Here is a 20,622-nt window from a genome sequence, read left to right as displayed (position 1 = left end):
ATCATCATAAGCCACCGACAGAATAGTCCAAAGCTGACATCCTCCTTAAAGCAGCTTAAAAATCGCATGTTGATTCAAAACCGAAGGAGGCGAAGTATAATCGTTGATTATGCAAGGGTAGAGTCAACTCCCGCCCTTCTGCTTTACTGGTATTATAGCAGGTTCCCTATAACAATTCCACTAGCCCTTGATTCTTGTGATTTGCATATGATTTTTCGATTTGAGGGCCCAAGTTGGGTCAAGTATAGCCCAGCGAGTGGCTCACTATTGAGTTCATCGATATAATTTTCTTCTCTTGACATGTTTGTCAGATACTTTACAAATAGTTGTTTCAGATAGAAGAAAATTGTTCTTTGCCTTATTTCCAGTTTGAAGTTTTCTGTATGATTGTGTTACTTGTTAAATTACAGTCTTCCAATTCTTTTTTTCCACTGTTTAAAGTTGTTACCCAAGTTATGGGTTTTAAATTTAGTACTTAGCAGTTTTACATGGTTGGACTTTCCCACCCTTCTTCCCTTTTGGCAAGCCATGGGGACTTGACCCACCCATATCACTGCAGTACTTTCAAAGAGGTCATAGGTCACATGGTTGGCTGGAAGAGAATTTGTTCTATAAAGACTGGTGAAGGCGCTCTGAGAGGCAGCAGAAGGCATGTTGATACTCACCTCCGGAAGAATTGTAATCTCGATTATACTGCAGGCAAGTACCCTTGCATAATTAACGATTTTCTTAGCAACGGGGGCTCCTCAAGGGTCTAGTTCAAACAAAATGAACACTCCCGACCAACATGATTCTTTAATTTCAACCAGTGAGGGGGTACTTGTGCCCGAAGCGGATAAGTGTGTGGGGACGCTTCACGTAATTGGTGTGTTCGAGGGGAGAGGAAATTCAAATTCGAGGTGGTTCGGGCTTACTGAACAATATATTGGTGGACTGAAAAAAAATCTGAAAGCCTTACCACAAAAGCCGTGGGGTGGGAGGCGTAAGTTGGTCCCCTGCTTCCCTGATACAAGCGGCTGTCAGGAATTACCGGTATCAGGCAATTACTTGGGTAAAGTCAATTTTCAGTCGTTACTCTGCACCAGTGCTCCTGTCGCTTTAGTCAGCGTATTTTCCATATCAATCACTGTCGCTTTTTAACTAAAGTAAATAAGGCGCAGCATCGAATAGCCAACACAAACTTCATTTGCTTAGATGAGAATTGCGACGTGTTGTTCTTTTTCTTTATGGGTATAGAGCTGTTGCAGTGGGGTTTTGCATTAATGTAACTGCTTTGGATCTTTCCGTTCACATAAAGTCTAGTAGACTGTGGAGCCCGACTAAATTTTCTGCAAGTATTTCCCAAGCCATCGTTCAGAAAGTGGGAATGGACTGAAGGTTGATATCGAATCATCGAAGCAAGGACCATGGCAGAGCCCCTGAGTGTGCTCCACATTATTAAGACGATCATTGGTGTGATTGGCCTGATCGGGAACGGCGTTGTGGCCACTGTTATCTGCAAGGTGAAGTTCATGCACACATTGACTAACGCCTTCATCTGCAACCAGGCCGTGGTGGACTTCCTCGGCTCTCTCTTTCTGATCGTGACAAGTACCATCCCAGTCCCCGACCCCTCTCCGCACACGTCGGCCTGCAAACTCTGGCTGCCTGATGTCTTGCTCTGGGCCTGCTTCACGTCGTCCACCTTCAACCTGCTGTCGGTTTCCTGTGAGCGCTACGTAGCTATTGTGGTCCCGTTCAAATATGCCACTCTTTACACTAAAAAATCTGTCACATGCATGATTGTGGCCATCTGGCTGTTGGGACCCATTTTTGAGGCACCTTACGAAGCAGCACTAACAACCTACAAAGATGGCTTTTGCCTCCTCTCGTCAGAAATCGCCTGGTTTTGCGTTGTTTTCTTCCTGGTCAAGCTCTTTGTCCCTGCAATCCTAATGATATTTTTCTACTCGCACATGGCCGTGAAGCTGAAACGAAGCGCCAATCGTATTGCCGTCATTGCCCCAACTGTGTCGGGTCAAGTGGAATCGGCTCCAGGCGATAGGATGGGTGAGTCCCACCGAGAAAATGCTGAGCAGTCGCTGCTCAGGGCCCGCAGAAACATCTTCAAGACCCTCCTACTTGTTCTTATCACCTTCTTGGTGTGCTGGACTCCGAACCAGCTGTTTATATTGATGGTCAACTTAGGTTGTAGCATGGACTCTACCGGCACGATCTACATTATTTCGGTTTCCCTGGTTGCCATCAATTCATGCGCAAATCCCTTCATTTACGCCTTCAAATACAGACGGTTCCGACGAGGATTTCTCTCTCTAATCGGACGGAAAATCCAGGCTGAGGGGGATATGTCATAGACCTTGACCTTAAACGAGTTTATCGTCCGCGGAACCCTCAAACAAAAGCGGCAAAAACTGACATTCAGTCTATGGCTGAGTGTTTTCAAGATTTAAAGGTTGCTGACAATTAACTGATGACTAGTCTAAATTGATAGTTCTGACTCGAGTTTTTTTCGCGATGGATTGCCAGACATGGTTGACCCGTCACCTTATGTTTCATTATTAACAAAACATGAAAATAATGATAATAATAAAACAGAGACGACGTTCAAAATGGAAGCGGGCGGGGCACTAAATATTGATGGACTTTAATGCGTTTTAATGTCTGAATCGGATAAGTTTTTCGCCAACATCCTCCAATCATCAACAGTCAAACATTTAAATGCACATGTAATTCCGTCTGCCATTTTCTGAAGTGTTAGCCAAACTTGTGGGAAACTTGTAGATATCCTATTCGACGCGTCTTGCTCGACACTGACACGTATTGACTGAAATGTAATCTCACACAGTCAACAAAACACTCCCGTTCCTCACTAGTATGTAATAAAGACCAGGCGATGACACATTTTAACGTTGTTGTTAAATTGTTAGTTTTAGAAGCAGTTGTCCATAATAATTTAACGCACAAATCCATTGGTAATTAACTTGTCAATTTCCTGTCATTGCTCTAGACAGTAGTGATAGTGAGTAAACCGTGCTTAGGGTTGGCTGCAGCTTTTTTCAGACGAATCTCTATGGCAATCAGTGCGGGCTAATGTAATAAATATGGCGCACCACGGTGTGGCTTCAAGTGAGGAATGCCTCGTGCAAGGATCGTACTCCACCCTGCCTGTGCCGGAGGATTAGAGGCTCTGTTGTTGGAGTGCACTCTGTACTACGCTGCCAATGAAGGCTGCTACCGCGGACCTTCCCAGCTAATCGTCTCTTAGCCTGGCACTCATTCTGGAGAGGGGACAATGGCAGAGCCCCTGTTTGCCATCCACATCATCCAGACGATCATTGGTGTGATTGGCCTGATCGGGAACGCCATAGTGGTCATGGTTATCTGCAAGGTGAAGTTCATGCACACGAAGACCAATGCTTTCATTTGCAACCAGGCCGTGGTGGACTCCCTTGGCTCTCTCTTTCTGATCGTGACAAGTACCATCCCAGTCCCCGACCCCCTTCCGGACAAATTGGAATACCAAATTGTCTGCCACCTCTGGCTGTCAGAATTCTTCCTCTGGGCCTGCTACACCTCCTCCAATTACAACCTGGTGTCACTCACATCTGAGCGGTACGTAGCTATCGTGTATCCGTTTAAATACTCCACTCTGTACACCAGGAAGTCCATCGTGGGCATGATGGCTATCATCTGGTTTCTTGGACTCCTTCTTGAGGCGTCATACTCAGTTGCAACAAACAGATACGAAAATGGCCAGTGTTTCCGCTCCGCTTCATTTAGTTCGAAGGCTCTTGGCGTCGTCATTGTCGTTTTCCAGTTCTTCATCCCAGCGATCTTCATGTTGTTCTCCTACTCGCACATGGCCGTGGAGCTGAAACGAAGCGCAAATCGCGTCGGTGCCGTCGCTCCGACCGTGTCGGCCAATTCGGCACCGGCGAACGGAGAGGGTGAGGCCCGCCCGGAAAACGCCGAGCAATCACTGCTTCGGGCCCGCCGCAACGTCTTCAGGACCCTCCTGCTCGTGTTCATCACCTTCCTCGTGTGTTGGACTCCGATCCAGGTCGTTTTCATCATGTTCAACATTTTCTCAATACTGGACTACACAGGGGCCACTTACGTCATCTCTCTCTCTCTGGTAGGCATCAATTCATGCGCGAATCCCTTCATTTATGCCTTCAAGTACAAGCAGTTCCGGCGAGGGTTTCTTTCTTTAATCGGGAGGCCAATCCAGGCCGAGGAGGACACGCCGGGGAACTAGTCTCCAAAGCAGCCAAAGCAGCTAACGGAAGGCCCGAGATCTGACACGCCGCGACATAGTGATTTCAAGAATTAAATATCGCTGACAATGAGCTCATCCCCCAAGCAACATTTTAAATCTCGGTTGTACGCCTTGGTTATTTGGGTATTAAAACACATAAAGAATCTAGTCATTGTTACAGGATGTCGACTCAATGTGTCCCAATGGCGGAAAACAAAAAACAAACAAAAAAATCTCTATTAAACAAAACTCCACTTGATACGATTCTTTAAACACTCTTCTCGACCAGGGACAGTAGTCATCGTCGTTTTGGGTATCATTACATGCCCGATAGGATGCATTTGTTGTTCCTATATTTGCACTACTTAGGCCTATACACATCTATGACCTTAGATGGAAAAGTGTTTATTTTTATTGTTATGCATATGGAAGTATCGAATTTTGACATTGGTATTGTGGTGGTTTATTTTTCACTCTTTGTTATTTGGGTACTACAAACACATAAAGAATAGTCATTGTAACACGACGTTGACTCAATGTGTCCCAATGGCGGAAAACAAAATAAATATCTCCATTAAACAAACCACTTGAGACAATTCTATAACCACTCTTCTTGACCAAGGAAAGTAGTCATTGTCGTTTTGTGTATCATTACATGCCCGATAGGCCTAGGATGTTTTTTATTGTTCCTGTATTTACGCTTCTTACATACATCTATACTACCTTACATGGCAAAGTGTTTGTGGAGTTATTATCTTTATTGCTGTACGGTGGAAGTATCGAATCTTATACATAACTAATTAAACGCACTGTATATATGCAGTACTTCCCATCAAAATAGTTTAGTGACAGCGTTTGTATTGTGGTATACATTTCACAGTGTGTGGGATGTAAACGCTTTTGCCTTTGTCCTAGCGAGGAAAATGTCTCAGTAAACTGCTCGACTGGTAAGATTGGAAAACTGTTCCAGCCTTCGAATCCGGAATCTGCAAATAGGGTGGTTCCTATTTATGCATTCCCATCCTCAGCCATAAGGGTTGAGATATTATCCCCCCCCCGACTGAAGTATAAAGAACTTTCTGGAAAATTTCTTGGCAACTTTCGTAACAAATGTGGCCCTCCCGACTACTTATTTAATGACATGTAATTGTTCAACCAAAGCCTAGCTCGGTAAAGACAATTTCAGTGTATTTATGCCATAAAACTGTATTTCACTTTGTTCTTTCGCATTTACAAAACCTATTACCGTGATGTTACAAACTGAGAATGTTGCCTCAGTGTTATGTTCTTCCTGGTTCAGCTTACACCGGTCTAGCGCCCTCTCGTGTTTTTCCTGGTTATTCTGCCATCTTCGATTTCTACACTGTACATCATTCTTGCCAAAGTTCTACAGTTAAACTTACCAGAAATTCCACCTTTTGAGACCAGATTGGTATTATAGGAGCCTATTGAAGTTATAATTATACATTTGTAGTAATTGTGTATAGGATTATTACTAATGCATTGAAGAGAAAATTGTAGTTTTCCGGATACGTTTTGCCGCCAAAGTTATGTACACTGATTTTCCGCTCAGAATCTACAAGTCTGCCGATTTTTGCTTAAAGGTTCCCTTAAATAGCGACATTTTGAGGCTAGGTTTCGTCTCTAAAATGCTCGGTAGTGTGTATCATTTGGATATGGTGTGTAATTGATCACTTTATGATTGTAAATCTGCACTAAATATATGACACTGTGAATTAGATACTTAGCTTTGTGTGTAGCCGAAACTTGTCTGAAAACATGCACTCGCCATTTTTGTTTTTGATTTCATGAATATTCATAGAGTTGTGAGGATATTTTGAAATCGTGCAGTTATGACTGCACACATTGTTGTTTATCTTTGGGTCACAGAGTTTCACATTTTGGACGGAAAAGCTGTCAAAGACTCCGGACACACTGGGCTTTAGAGAGAACAGTTCTGTAAGCAAACATACTTCAGCCTTTTCTTTTTAGATTTTCTGAAATTTATGAACTTTAACGTTTTTCATGACTTTAATTATATAATGTTTCTTCAATGAAGACAATTCATTGTGCCTCACAAAACTTCTCAGATTTTATTTTGTATAATTCCTCATCAACTTACATAGGCTCAGATTATTGTATTTTGGGTTTTATTTTCTTTTTATTCCAGTTTCACCAAGCGATGAAGAGGATTATAGAATAAACAAGTTTAAATCTATTCTCTGAGTCTGTAGTTATCTGGCTGGAAAGTGGGTGCTCCGGCACCCCAGGTCCATTACAGTAAAAGAACTCTCCAATATATGCCCAGGTCCACCAGGATGATCCAAGAAATTGATTGCGATGACGTAACAAGTATAGTTTCCCGTCGAACCGAGATGTCACACCGAACTACTGTATTCCGTCAAACTGGTGGTAGCACAAAGTCAACCACGAGCTCAGCTGCCACATAAGCTCGTTCCAGTGTTCTGTCCTTAAAGGCTAAAGTTGAGTATACCCGTAAAGAAGCAGATCATCGTAGTCAGGAATCGGAGTTGAAATACCGAGAGGAAGACATCGCCCGTACTCTTCTTCTGCTAAGTGCTGAGAAAGATTATGCCATGGCAGCAGCAGAAGCAGACGTTCTTGAGTTGGCTGCTTTGACGGAAAATCTTCCTACTCTCCAGAAAAATTTGCAGCTACTGGCGGTCAACTCTTCTGATCGAACCTGCGATTACGTGTCAACGCATTTCCAGAAAATCTGCACAAATGGAAGAACCTGAGACAAAACTGGATGAGTCTCCAGATAAGAAGTCATAAGATGACAAAAAATCACCAGTAGCCGCTGAGAAGCAACCATCAGAAGTCGTTGAAAATAAAGAAGAAAACAAGCTTGACAAAGAAGAGTTGAGGAATACACAACCGTCATTGTCAAAAAGCAAAGATGAACAATTGTTGGAACCCAGTAGTCAACCGTTGTAGGAACAGCTGAACTCTATCAGTAACATGCTGGTTAAGAAGGAGCTTATCAAAAGCAGCTTGAGGAGCTTCCATGGTAACGCAGGGGATTAGCGTACCTGGAAACATACCTTCCAGCAGATTGCCAAAGATCTAGACTTGAAGCCCTTTCTAGAAATGGATCTTATCCTAGATTCTCTTGAAGGCAAAACCAAGACCCTCGTGCAGAAGATCTGCACCATTCATGTTGACAATCCTGATCTAGGCCTGCAGAGAGTATGGGCTCACGTGGATAAGAAGTGTGGCTCATCAGAGGCAGTGGAGCGAGAATTCATGAAGAGCGGAACAGTTCCAAAAGATTCCAACTCGAAACAGCTCCGAACTACAGTATTTTTGATATCTTCTTCTTGAAGGCCAGTACACAAAAGAGACAAAACATTTCTAGTTCTGCTGGCCCTGGATTCCTCGATGGGGCTGCAGCCACTGGTCCAGTAATTGCCAGAGTGGCTGCAAGTCAAGTGGCGAGAGAAGGGTTCCGAACATCTGGAGAAGCATTCTGTGATGTTTCCTCCATTCGATGTGTTTGTCAAATTCGTCCATGATCATGCCCGTGTGCAGACAGGCCCCACCTTCCAGTTCACAGATGCTTCCAAGGGTGCAGGCGACCACAGAAAGTAAGGCCTATCCTGTCTTGTGCGACGATGAGGCACGGTGTCTAGCCGCCCGTCGGTTCTCAAAAAATGGGATGTTGTCTTCTGAAGAGATGGAAAAACCAGTCTGCACGGTCCTTTGCAGTAGTCTCCCATGACCTAGCTGGAACTTGGAATGTCCGAAGATCACGCTTGAGTGTGTCCTTGAAGACATTCCTCGTTGCCCTATCCATAACACTGGACACACCCTCCAGGACTGTCGCGTCTTCAAGGCAAAACCTAGAAGAGAAGGTTGGCATTCTCAAGTTTAACAACTTGTGCTCCAGATGTCTAAAGCCGAGCGACTTGAGCAAGAGTAGTAAGACTGGGGCGAGATGTGATGTCCGTAATAAGGTCCATGCTACCGTGGTGCACAGACCAACGCCTACCCATGAAGATATATCCACATCAAAACCAGACACCACCTACCACCAGGAAACAGAAGATGACACTGAAAGAACTGTGGCACCCAAATGTACCCGAGTTTGTGACAAGAGTAAAGAGGGCCGCTCGTGTGCAAAGATATGCCTGGCAAGAGCCTTCCTTCAAAAGAAGCCAGAGCATGCTGTCACCACGTACGTTCTCATCGACGACCAGAGTGATGGTTGTCTTATCAACCCAAATCTCTTAGACAGTTTTGGGGATGAAAAATGAAAGGTCAGGGTACGCTGTCAAGACAGTAGGTGGCCTCCGAGAAGTCTTCGCCACAATACTGCCCCCTTAGACAAGGATGCTGAGGTAGTGATCTTACTCGGCAGGGACGCTCCCCACTTTCACAAGGCGAGGGAGGTCATCAATGGCAAGGATTATCAGCCGTGGGCACACCGATTAGACCTAGGGTGGATGGGTGCAGGCGACGTCTGCCTGAGCGGTGCCCATGTCCGCAGAGACATCAGACATCTGCAAAGGATGTTGTCAGCACTTACTACACACAGGTGCTGAGAAATAGCTGCGATTCTGTCAGCCTTGAGCCATGTCATAACGTGTTCGAAGTCATTCAACGCAGGCTTGATCCAGGTGAATTATTAGATGTGTTTTAGAGCACCTGTTCCGATGATTGTCTGGGACCTTCTTCTGATGACAGAGAGTTTATGGAGCTGATGAACCGTGAGATGAAAATAGACCAGAGAGGGAGTTGGCGTTCAGAAAAACCGTCAGAGGCTCCCCAACAACAGGCAACAGGTTGAGTCCAGGATGAAGACCTTAGCCGACTCGTTGTCAAAGAACAAAAGAAAAAGGAGCATTAATTCGAATTCATGGGAAAACCCCTTGACAAGAAACTTGCAAGGCAAGTGAAAGATGTGCCTCTGGATGTTGATGATGAGACCTTGTATCTCATTTAAAGAGATAATAGATAAAGAAATTCAGCCTGGACCAGCTGGGCCTTCTTCTTGTATCGATCAGATTATCTCCGTATAGTAAACCAAACGCTGTTCTAATTTGCATCGTAATGAGCGAAAGTGTGATATTATTCCTCGAAGAAATTTGCCACAATTTATAGGATTGTCTTGTTTTTGCGTTCTTGAACTTTCCTGTTTCAGGAAGATTATGATTGGGGGGGGTTGTTTGCTGTTGTTTTGTTCCTTATAATAAGCTAGTCGGCAAAGATTTCTCTAAAGATATTTCTAGTGGACACAATTTTTGTTCACAATGTAAACAGCGAACCCTAACAACGAACAGTGTCAGCCTTTGAAGGATATCACAACAGCGCCCCCATTTGTCAGATTAAACATAGAAAGTTGAAATGTTGTAAAGGTGGTGCGTTTACTTTTTGAAAACAATTCTGAGAAAAGGTTGCTAGACGGTTGACTGCTATATTCTTATACAAAAATGTATTGCCAGAGGAAATGGAGATCTTGGAAAGTGAAACATAAAAATCCAGCGATTTTTGTGACAAACCAATACAACATTGAGGTTCAGTACTGAGAATTACATCACAGTTTTACTCAGGAATATGCAAATTTATAAAAGCAATAAGAACCTGTATGTGCTCCAATATACTGAGGACACTAGCAAAAGTAAATTGAAATAACGTTGACTATAACACACAAATTTCAATAACAAAGATTTGCGTAAAACGTTTTTCTTAAACATGATCCTTTTCAAACAGAAATACTGCAATGCTCTATGTTTTACTGTGTGCGTATTAATGTCTGAATAACATCTGACATTCAGCGACGTTTTTCTCCAACATCCTCCAATCTTCAACCTTCGCTCGTGCCCCAGCGCCCGACCAGGGCGCTGGGAAGGGTTGATGGCCTTGTACATATTTTATAGTGAAGGAAATACCTCACATAGGTCACTAACGACACGCAGGGCACTGTGGGAAAATGTCTGCCTGACGCGCGAGCTCGCTCAATGTGACTGTTATCAATTCTATATTTTCTCGTTTTCTCTGACACTGCTGCACTTTATTAGTTCATCCAAAATTGATCAAGATATACCAGTGATTTGAGATAAATTGCGAAAAGACACGTGATCAGTGATACTTAGTGAGAAGAACAATTACTGTGATTGTACCAAGGTCATGTTTTTTTATCACATAAGCCGACATTTTTTCTAGTCCAAAGCATTGCTCTCGACTAAACAAAACTTTAAAATAACGCTTTTCTAACAGGAAGCGATAACCTCTCGGTCGGAGGTGTTCACAATGTAGCCAATTAATGCACAAAGTCATCAGCCCTTCCCGGCGCATTGTTCTGCCAGTTTCTGAAGTGTCAGCCAACCTTGTGGGACTTGTCGATATCCTGTTCGACGCGTCTTGCTCGGCACTGACACGTACCATAGAGCTCTATGCACGTACTGACTGAATGCTCGTATATAGTCCGCAAAACACTCCTGCTCATCTTGAGTATGTAATAAAGATTAGGCAATAATACGTCGTAGTTAGTTTTCGAAGCAGTTGTCCATAATAATTTAACTCACAAATTAGTTGGTAATTAACTTGTCAATTTTCAGTTAAGAACGGCAGTGGTCACATTAATTAAAGCGTGCGTATAAGGGAGCTGCAGCTTCATTCGGATGAATCTCTAAGGCAATCAGTATGCGCTCATGTAGAAGCAAATAGGCGTATTATGGTGTGGCTTCAAGTAATGAATACCTGTTTTAAGGACTATCATGCACTCTACCCTGTCAGTATGCACAAGGATTCAGGTGGCTGTCAATGCATGCTGCGTATTTGAAATGCCCCGGACTTTTCACACTAATCGTCTCTCAGGCTAGCACCCACTCAAATCGGGATCAAGTCACTGGTAATTCTGGAGAAGGGAACATGGCAGAGCCCATGCTTGCCCTCCCCATTGTAGAGACCATCATTGGTGTGATTGGCCTGACCGGGAACGCCATTGTGGTCATCGTTATCTGCAAGGTGAAGTTCATGCACACGAAGACCAATGCTTTCATTTGCAACCAGGCCGTGGTGGACTTCCTCGGCTCTCTCTTTCTGATCGTGACAAGTGCCCTGCCAGTCCCCGACCCCCTTCCGGACAATTCGGGATACCAAATTGTCTGTCTCTTCTGGCTGTCAGAATTCTTCCTCTGGGCCTGCTACACCTCCTCCACCTACAACCTGGTGTTTCTCACCTGCGAGCGGTACGTAGCTATCGTGTATCCGTTTAAATACGTCACTCTGTACACCAGGAAGTCCATCGTGGGCATGGTGGCTATCGTCTGGCTCCTTGGACTCATTCTGGAGGGAGCTTACTCAGTTATGACAAACAGATTCGAAAATGGCCAGTGTTTCCGCTCCACTTCAGTTAGTGCCCAGGTTCTTAGCATCGTCATTATTGTGGTCCACTTCCTCATCCCAGCGATCTTCATGTTGTTCTCCTACTCGCACATGGCCGTGGAGCTGAAACGAAGCGCAAATCGCGTCGGTGCCGTCGCTCCGACCGTGTCGGCCTATTCGGCACCGGGGAACAGAGAGGGTGAGGCCCGCCCGGAAAACGCCGAGCAATCACTGCTTCGGGCCCGCCGCAACGTCTTCAGGACCCTCCTGCTTGTGTTCATCACCTTTCTCGTTTGTTGGACTCCAATGCAGATCATATTTTTCGTTACTAGCGTGGGATTGAGACTGTACCACACCACGGCCATTTACATCACATCGCTGTCTCTGGTAGGCATCAGTTCATGCACGAATCCCTTCATTTACGCCTTCAAGTACAAGCAGTTCCAACGAGGGTTTCTTTCTTTAATCGGGAGGCCAATCCAGGCCGAGGACACGCCGGGGAACTAGTCTCCAAAGCAGCTAATCATCAGTGGAGTTCCGCTAACGGAAGGCCCGAGATCTGGCACGCTGCGGCATAGCGATTTCAAGAATTAAATATCGCTGACCATGAGCTCATTCCCCAAGCAACATTTTAAATCTCGGTTGTACGCCTTGGTTATTTGGGTATTACAAACACATAAAGAATCTAGTCATTGTTACAGGATGTCGACTCAATGTGTCCCAATGGCGGAAAACAAAAAAAAAACAAAACAAAAAAATCTCTATTAAACAAAACTCCACTTGATACGATTCTTTAAACACTCTTCTCGACCAGGGACAGTAGCCATCGTCGTTTTGGGTATCGTTACATGCCCGATTGGATGTATTTGTTGTTCCTATATTTGCACTACTTATACACATCTACGACCTTAGATGGAAAAGTGTTTATTTTTATTGTTATGCATATGGAAGTATCGAATTTTGACATTGGTATTGTGGTGGTTTATTTTTCATGATGTGCGGGGTAAACGCTTTTGCCTTTATCCGGGGGGAGGAGTCTCAGTAAACCGCTTGACCGGTAAGATCAGAAATCTGTGTAACTGTCTTCAAATCCAGAATCTTCAAATACGGCGGTTTCGATTTATGCATTGCCAATCAACCCGGAGGGGCGAGATATTACACCCGATAGAAGTAAAGAGCTTGCTGGAAAATTTCTCCGCAAATGCTGTGACACAGATGACACTTCCGACCAATCTACATTCAATGAGTACATGTAAATGTTCAACCAAACACTAGTCGGCAAGGATAATATCAGTGAAGTTAAGCGGTAAAAATGTATTTCACTTTGTTCTCTCTTATTCATAAGATCTATTTCCGTGATGTTACAAACAATAATGTTGCCTGTTGTGACCGGGTCTGCCAGTTTTCACACAGGCGAGTTGCTTTAGCCCCCCTCGGGCGTACAAAACACCATGGACCCGTACACAGCAGAAAAAGGTTGTATGTAATGCAGACCCGATGTATGAGTGTTTATACACGTGTATGGTAAAAGGAAAGGCCAATCCCACTATTCCAATTACCAAGCCAACATTTGAGCAGTTATAGTTTCTTTGCGCCGGAAAACAAACTCACAGATGGGTATCACAAAACGGGTATCTCAAACAAAACTCAGCTTGAGAAGATCTGTAAACGACCTTCTTCTTCACCAAGGAAAGTAGTTCAAAACGTTTTATAAAAGGTTGTCGGCAATTAACCCATGACTGTTCGTAGGGTTTGTAATTCCAACTCGAAGTATTTTATTTCCCGATGGATGCATTGTTGAGTCGTCACCTCATATTTCAGTGTTTTTGAAATAAAGTGATGATAACTCAAACAGAGATCTGGACGACCTGCAAACTTGAAGCGTGTGGGAACATCTGATGTTAATATTTTAAGTTTTTGTCAAGTAAAAGATCCGGCTGTCAACAAGAAATCGCCGATAACATTGAAGTTTGCGGTTGTGGCTCTGCATCATTGCTACTGTCGCTTTAGTCGGAATAATTTTCAGGGTAATCTGTGCCAACTTGCTACAAAGCAAGTATAACGTGCGCCATAAATTACATTGGCTGTAAGTAATAAACGACACGTTGAAGGACCAGTAGATGTACTCCATTTGGCTGGGATGAAAAACTGCGACGTTTTGTTATTTTTCGTGCTAAGCATGTCTCTCTTCATTAAGCTGTCAGTATAGGTTTCTTCATCTATATTGCAATCGCCTTGAATGGCAGACTCTACGGTCCGAACTAATGGTGGTGTAAATAAGTTACCAAGGCAATGTTGGAGGATAGGGAGCTTGGTAGAGGTTGAGATAGAGCCATGGGAGCGATCTTAATTCATGTAGTGTTTAGTTGCTGAAAAGTCATTGTTCGCAGATAGTCTAAAGTTTGTATTTCCGTCTGATCATCTTCACCTTATTTTCAGTGTTATAAGTACAAAATTAATACTTTTGCCTTTGAGAAAGATTCTGCTGGGATCAAAACGTCAGGCCCTCCATATTTTGTGATTTGTATTTTAGGTCACTGTAGTCAGCAAGCAGTTTGCAACAGTGTTGTATATCTTTGTAAGTAAATTAATAATTAACAGAGAACTGGGTGACCTCCAAAATGGAAGCAATCGAGGACACCAAATGTTTATGTTTCACTTTATGTATAATATGCAGCTGTCAACAAGAATTCTTCGATAATATTTTAAATATCCACTCGTCACTCTGCATCAGTGCTGCTGTCACTTCAGTAACAGACTTTCCGTGGTAATCAGTGTCAGCTCGCTGACAAGTGTGGCTGTAAGTATTGTAATAACTGGCACGTTGAAAGACCATCACATACTCCATTTGCCAGGCAAATTATTTGTCCTGCAAGGCATGTCTCTCTTCATTAAGATCTGAGTGGTAAGTTTCTTGATCTATTGGCACAGCCTTCAGTGGCAAACTCCGAACTGACAGTGGTGGATATGTTAACAAGGCACCTGGTGGAAAATTCCGAGTTTTGGTGGAAGTTGACATTGAGCCATCGGAGCGATCTTAGTTCTTTGCTGAAAACGCCATTATTGGTTTTTTCAGCTTTACAGTGTAATGTGATTAAAGATCAAACCAAGTTTAGTTTCTTTCAGTACTCTTAAATAAAAAAAATCAAATTAAGAATAAAGTATTTGGTTGCAGAATGCATTTATATGTATTGTCATCAAAATATATAGATGCTTAGAATAGTATCAAATTTAAGCCGGATTCATCAAGCAACCAATCAACACAAAATCATATCGCCTCCGAATTGTGCCTCGTGTGACCGTTTTCTCCATTAAAAAAAAAAACTTGGGACCTCTCTCAACAATCTTTAATCCTTAAAGAGCTGGGTAATTAGTGCCATCTCACACCCGGGGAGAGTGCAGGCCGGTTCTTCCCCCTTAGACCATGGCTGTCCCTTGCCTGAGTTATATAACTTGTCAGGCATGCAAAAACACTCCTTGTCAGTACAAAACTGTGAAGTTTCAATCAATCCGACGTACGGTTTTGTTGTTACCGTCAATTGAACTTTAAGAATAGACATGTGCGAACCCGCATGCACTCAGTTGAGCACAGCAGTGGAAAAGCAAACATTTTTGCCCATTCTTTTCAACTGGAGCTTCCTAATTTTCACTGTCTCGAAAGGCGTACATGATTTCAGAATATCTAAGTCTTTTAAAGGGATAATGCAACCAATTTGTCTTACAATCTCTTTTTTGCGAATATATGTTTAAATTCTTCTTCAACGTATGAAAACTGCTTAACTCTCTGAAGAGCAAGTGAACTGTAGAGTACACTTTTTAAACTTATGAAATTGACCAAACCATTGCAGACAAGTGAGGCCGGTGTTAGGGTGATTAATCCCAGTGCGACACCGTTTATTTTTGAAATTTTGAACCCAAATGTACTTTTCGAAAACATATTTGAGAAAAGGATCTCGCTGGCTTATTTCGATAGTCTTCTATGACAATTAATGGGAAAAGGAAATGGAATCTTTGATAGCGACGTATAAACAGCCTAGCAATTTTTGATACCGAAATTAAAGCAACATGGAGGTTCAGTGCTTCGGTTTATTTCGTAGTTTTGCTCACTATGCAAATTCACTTCAGCAAAAAACTAAAAAGCCCCAAAGATACAAATAAAAAAGAAAGCAAAACAAGATTCAATAAAATGTCATTTTAAACATAAATTTGCGAATTTGCGATTGCAAGGATGTTAGTGAAACCTCTATACATTACACGATCCCTTTAAAAAAACAGAAAGACTGCTAAATTGCCTTTTCAATACCTGAACATTTAACATTCTGCTAAGTTTTCGTCAAATATCCGGCAAACGTCAATCGTTAAATATACAAATGTATTGTAATCTCCTGCAGTCCACAAAATACGTGCCCCCGAGGCCTGTGCCCTCCCCGGGTGCTGTAGCACCCCAGTTACGCTACTGTACATAGCTATCGTGTACCCGTACAAATATGTTACTCTGTACACCAAGAAATCCGTTGTGGTCATGATGGTTGTCATCTGGCTGTTTGGATTCATTCTTCAGGTTGCTTACACAGCAGCTGGAATCAGATTCGAAAATGGCCAGTGTTTCCTCACTACTTCAGGCAGTTCCCCGGCGCTTAACATCGTCTTTGCCGTGGTCCATTTCTTCATCCCCGCGATCCTCATGCTGTTATTTTTACTCACACATGGCCGTGGAGCAGAAAAGAAGCGCAAATCGCGTCGGTGCCACTTCAGCCAGTTCCCAGGCGCTTGGAATCGTCTTTATCTTTGTCTTTGTCATCCCTGCAATCTCAATATAGCTCCGACCGTGCCGGCCAGTGTGGCCCTGGGTGAGGCCTGCCCGAAAACGCCGAGCAATCATTGCTTCGGGCCCCTCGCAACGTCTTTAAGACCCCCCCTGCTCGTGTTCGTCACCTTCCTGGTATGCTAGACTCCGATCCACGTCATTTACTCCATGTTCAACTTTGGCTGGAAACTGGACTTCGCTGGGGCCTTTTACATCATATCTCTAGTCTCTCTCAAGTAGCCATCAATTCGTGAATCCCGGTTTCATTTACGCCTTCAAGTACAAGCCAGTTTCGACGAGGGTTTCTTTCTCTAATCGGACAGAGAATCCACGCCCAGGAGGACACGCCAGAGACGTAGTCTACACAGCAGTTTATATTCAGTGGAATTCCACAACGGAGCGGACAAGATCTATAACCCCCGCAGTTTAGTGATTTCAAGAATTAAATCTCCACGACAAGTGATAGGTGGGTGGTGGGCAAATAGTTTACTATACAAGAACCAAGAGGTCCTCCTCCGAACGACAACTTTTGAAATCTTTCTGCTGTGTCTTCAATATTTGGATGTTACAAGCACATGAAGAATCGAGTGATTGTAGGAGATCGACTCAAGTATTCCCACGGTGTCAAAATATATCACACAAACACCACTTCGCAGTTGTTATGTGTAACAGCATATCCGCGAGTGTGATGTAATTTTTCCCCCCGTTTTTCTCTTCTTAAGGAAGATTGGAAGAAATACAGAAAAAAAGAAGTCCTGACTCGAAAGTATTTATTTCCGATAAATTGGTTGACGTTTTGCTCTTGTTTGCTTATTTTTCTGTAGTAAAAACGGGCAAATCAAAGCGACCTTCAAAACAGGAGCTGACGGGGGACACTAGATATCAGTTGTGTTTTTTAGCTTGTAGTATAAGAAGCCGCTGATGACAACATAATCTTGCAAATTCATCGATTACATTTTAATTTACTGCTTCTTGCTTTAGTCAGCAGAAGTGTCATTGTTACCAGTGTCAGCTCCCATTTCAGTAAGAGGCGCATCGTCCTGCGGATGTTAGTAATGAATGCCACGTTGAAGAGCCATTATGCACTCAGTTTCTTTGGATGAAAACTGTGGCGTGTTGTTCATTTAACTAGCTGGATATTGCACTCTTCATTAAGAGATAACTGTAGGCTTCTCAGATCCACTGTATGATACCGCCCAAGATCAGTAGGCTCTATAGCCCGAAGGAACGGCGGTGCAAACCATTTACCGAGGCAAAAGTTGGAATCGATCCATCGGAGCGAAGATCATGGCGGACCCACTGTTTGCGCTGTTTACTGTCAATACAATCATTGGGCTAATTGGCCTGATTGGGAACGCCATGGTAATCATTGTTATCTGCAAAGTGAAGCTCATGCACACACTGACAAATGCTCTCATCTGCAACCAGGCCGTGGTAGATTTCCTCGGTTCTCTCTTCCTGATCCTGTCCAGCAGCATCACGGTCCTCGATCCTCTCCCGGATACCACGGACTACGTAATTGTCTGCCACCTCTGGCTGTCAGATTTCTTCCTGTGGGCCTGTTTCACCTCCTCTACCTTCAACCTGGTGTCTCTCACCTGCGAGCGCTACGTAGCTATCGTGTACCCGTTTAAATATGCCACTCTTTACACCAAAACGTCAGTCGTTGGAATGATTGCGGCCATCTGGCTATTAGGACTCATTCTTGAGGGGGCTTACGCGGCTGCGTCAAACAGATACGAAAACGGCCAGTGTTTCCTCTCCACTTCAGTCAGTTCCCGGGTGCTTGGAATCGTCTTAATCGTGTTCAAGTTCTTCATCCCTGCGATCCTTATGTTATTCTTCTACTCGCACATGACCGTAGAGTTAAAGCGAAGCGCCAATCGCGTCGGTGCCGACGCCCCGACCGTGTCAGCCAGTTTGGCCCTGGGCGGCGCTTCGGGTGAGACCCGCTCAGAAAACGCCCAGCAATCGCTGCTTCGGGCCCGCCGCAACGTCTTCAAAGCCCTCGTGCTCGTTTTTGTCACCTTCCTGGTGTGTTGGACCCCTAGTCAGGTCTGTCTAGCTATATTCAGTTTAGGCTGTAAAATGGACATTCCCGAGGCTCTTTACATTTTTACTGACTCACTAGGGGCTATCAATTTGTGCGTGAATCCCTTCATTTACGCCTTCAAATACAGACAGTTTCGCAGAGGGTTTCTTTCCCTGATCGGACGGTGAATCCAGACTGAGGAGGGCTCGCCAGGGACCCAGTCTTTGAAGCAGTTCATCGTCAGTAGAATCGCAACAACGGAGCGGCCGAAATCTCACGGGTCGTGGTTTAGCCATTTCAAGGGCAGACAGTTTACTGTACGAAGTACGAGTTATTTAAAATAACATTTGAAGCACATAAAGAATTCAACAATTACTACAAAAAAACTTATATGGCGAATAGCTGAAACAAGATACCACTTTACACGATCTTTAAACAGTCTACTTGATCAACAGAAATAATTATCGTGGTTTGTGTATTGTAATAAATTTGCACAGTGACAATCCTAGTTTGTGAAATTTAAAGCATACTTTTTTATTTTGGAAGAATGGAATCCGCCATTTTGTGCGGGGTAAAGGTTTCTGTTTTTATACTATCGGTAAACGGTAAAATCAGAAAAACTAAGTGGCTGCCTTAAACAATGGCTTTTCCTTGTAGAGCCACTTAATGAATTAATTAAGTTTGTACCTGGAGGGTAAAATAATCTGTAAAGGGTCAATCATGCGAAATTTTACTTGTGAAATGGTTTGCTCAATTTGTTTCTCTTAAAATGTGAAATCTGCTGGACTTGTATATTTGGCAATACCCTCTTTGAAACACTGCACTTTTAAAACATTTTTATGTTTCATTCATTCACAGAGATGCACACCGAAGCTGTTTTTGTACAAATAAGCAAGAACATTTCGAGTGAAAATTTCAAAAAAATCTATTATTATTATGGCTTTAAAGAAATTAGTATGGTTTAATTTTAATTCTCCCGTCGCAGCCTAGAGATTGAATTGTGAACCAGTTTACGCTCATAAAAAATTTGCAATAATTGCTAAAAAACATTAAAGAAAAAATTTACTCAGATAAAACCGCTAGTTAGAAAAATTCTAAACATTTTAAACAAAACCAAGTTCTTTAAAATGTCTCTATTACAATTATAAACAATTAAAATAGGACTCACAATCTACAAGAATTAAATTACAAGACTTAGTTCTCATAGTTTAACCAGAGAAAGGACTGAACTGTATTTGTATCTATTAGTTCGGCATCTCGGGATTGATAAAGTGTTGGCACTACGTAAATTATTGAAAGAATCCTACAAGTAAAATTGTAGGTACAGTGTTGAGTCGTTAAATACATGAATCGTAGGATTGTCCATTTGCCCTTCATCCATTAAAAAAATCATTGAAAGAATCCTTACAAGATATCGTGAAATAATGTCGAAACAGTGTCGAGTCGTGAAATACATGACTGGTAGGATTGTCCATTTGTCCTTCATCAATCATTGTGTGCAAATTTTAGAGGCTTGAAATTTATAGGATGTGCAAAAATATTGCTAAATTAATAATCAATCATTGCCAGTAGACAGAGTTAAAGTTAGAAGTTCCAACGCACTTCATTTTCCACTGCTTAGGTCGATATTTTGTTCTTCTTCACCTCATGATTTGTGGTTGATACTTAATCCATGTGTGTGTACGTCAGTGGCGTAGCTAGCTTTAAGTGTGTGGGTGTGTGTGTGGGGCGATTCAAAAGCCAATGCGGATTTAAGGGCTCGTTCAACATGACATTGGGGGAGAAACAGACATCCTTTCTTTTATTCAATGGCGTTGTTTCCTTAGGGTTTTGGTGCTAATAATATTAGATATTTGATAAATAAACAAACTGATTACTTTCTTACCTTTGAAGAGTCCCTTTAAAGAAATCCGTGGGGGAAGTCCCCCCCCCGCTTTATACGCCACTGACCCCAGTGCTAATGTCGCTTCACTCGGACGAGATTCCAGGGCCTCTAGTGCCAGCTTATATACATAAGACCAACCATCGGATGGCTTTTAGTAAGGAAGGAGCATTAATACGTATTTCGCATGCTTGAATTCAAATTATGAGATTTTGATAATGTTCTTGATGGGTATTGCACTTTCCATCACACTGTCACTGTAAGATCAGTTCATCATCCATTTGCATCGCCCT

At 43.0% G+C, this 20,622-nt stretch overlaps 4 protein-coding genes across 4 annotated transcripts; all 4 read left to right on the top strand.

The window, feature by feature from the left end:
• Positions 1 to 1,309: 1,309 nt before the first annotated feature.
• Positions 1,310 to 2,364, top strand: LOC110973977 (neuromedin-U receptor 1-like). The gene has a single exon (XM_022225250.2). The coding sequence runs from the start codon at positions 1,407 to 1,409 to the stop codon at positions 2,352 to 2,354; it is 948 nt and encodes a 315-aa protein (XP_022080942.2). The 5' UTR covers positions 1,310 to 1,406; the 3' UTR covers positions 2,355 to 2,364.
• A 927-nt stretch (positions 2,365 to 3,291) lies between these two features.
• Positions 3,292 to 4,616, top strand: LOC110973978 (allatostatin-A receptor-like). Its single transcript, XM_022225251.2, has one exon. It carries the CDS (start codon positions 3,293 to 3,295, stop codon positions 4,256 to 4,258), a length of 966 nt encoding a protein of 321 aa, XP_022080943.2. The 5' UTR covers position 3,292; the 3' UTR covers positions 4,259 to 4,616.
• Positions 4,617 to 11,041: 6,425 nt separating this feature from the next.
• Positions 11,042 to 14,710, top strand: LOC110973979 (allatostatin-A receptor-like). Its single transcript, XM_087135975.1, has one exon. It carries the CDS (start codon positions 11,045 to 11,047, stop codon positions 12,113 to 12,115), a length of 1,071 nt encoding a protein of 356 aa, XP_086992101.1. The 5' UTR covers positions 11,042 to 11,044; the 3' UTR covers positions 12,116 to 14,710.
• A 2,955-nt stretch (positions 14,711 to 17,665) lies between these two features.
• Positions 17,666 to 20,157, top strand: LOC110973980 (beta-4C adrenergic receptor-like). The gene has a single exon (XM_087136023.1). The coding sequence runs from the start codon at positions 17,703 to 17,705 to the stop codon at positions 18,633 to 18,635; it is 933 nt and encodes a 310-aa protein (XP_086992149.1). The 5' UTR covers positions 17,666 to 17,702; the 3' UTR covers positions 18,636 to 20,157.
• The last annotated feature ends 465 nt before the right edge of the window (positions 20,158 to 20,622 follow it).

This window comes from Acanthaster planci, linkage group LG04, assembly GCF_054643075.1.
Source record: "Acanthaster planci isolate LZ-2023a linkage group LG04, COTS_SCS, whole genome shotgun sequence".
NCBI lineage: Eukaryota > Metazoa > Echinodermata > Asteroidea > Valvatida > Acanthasteridae > Acanthaster > Acanthaster planci.
This window is presented reverse-complemented; position numbering and strand designations above follow the sequence as displayed.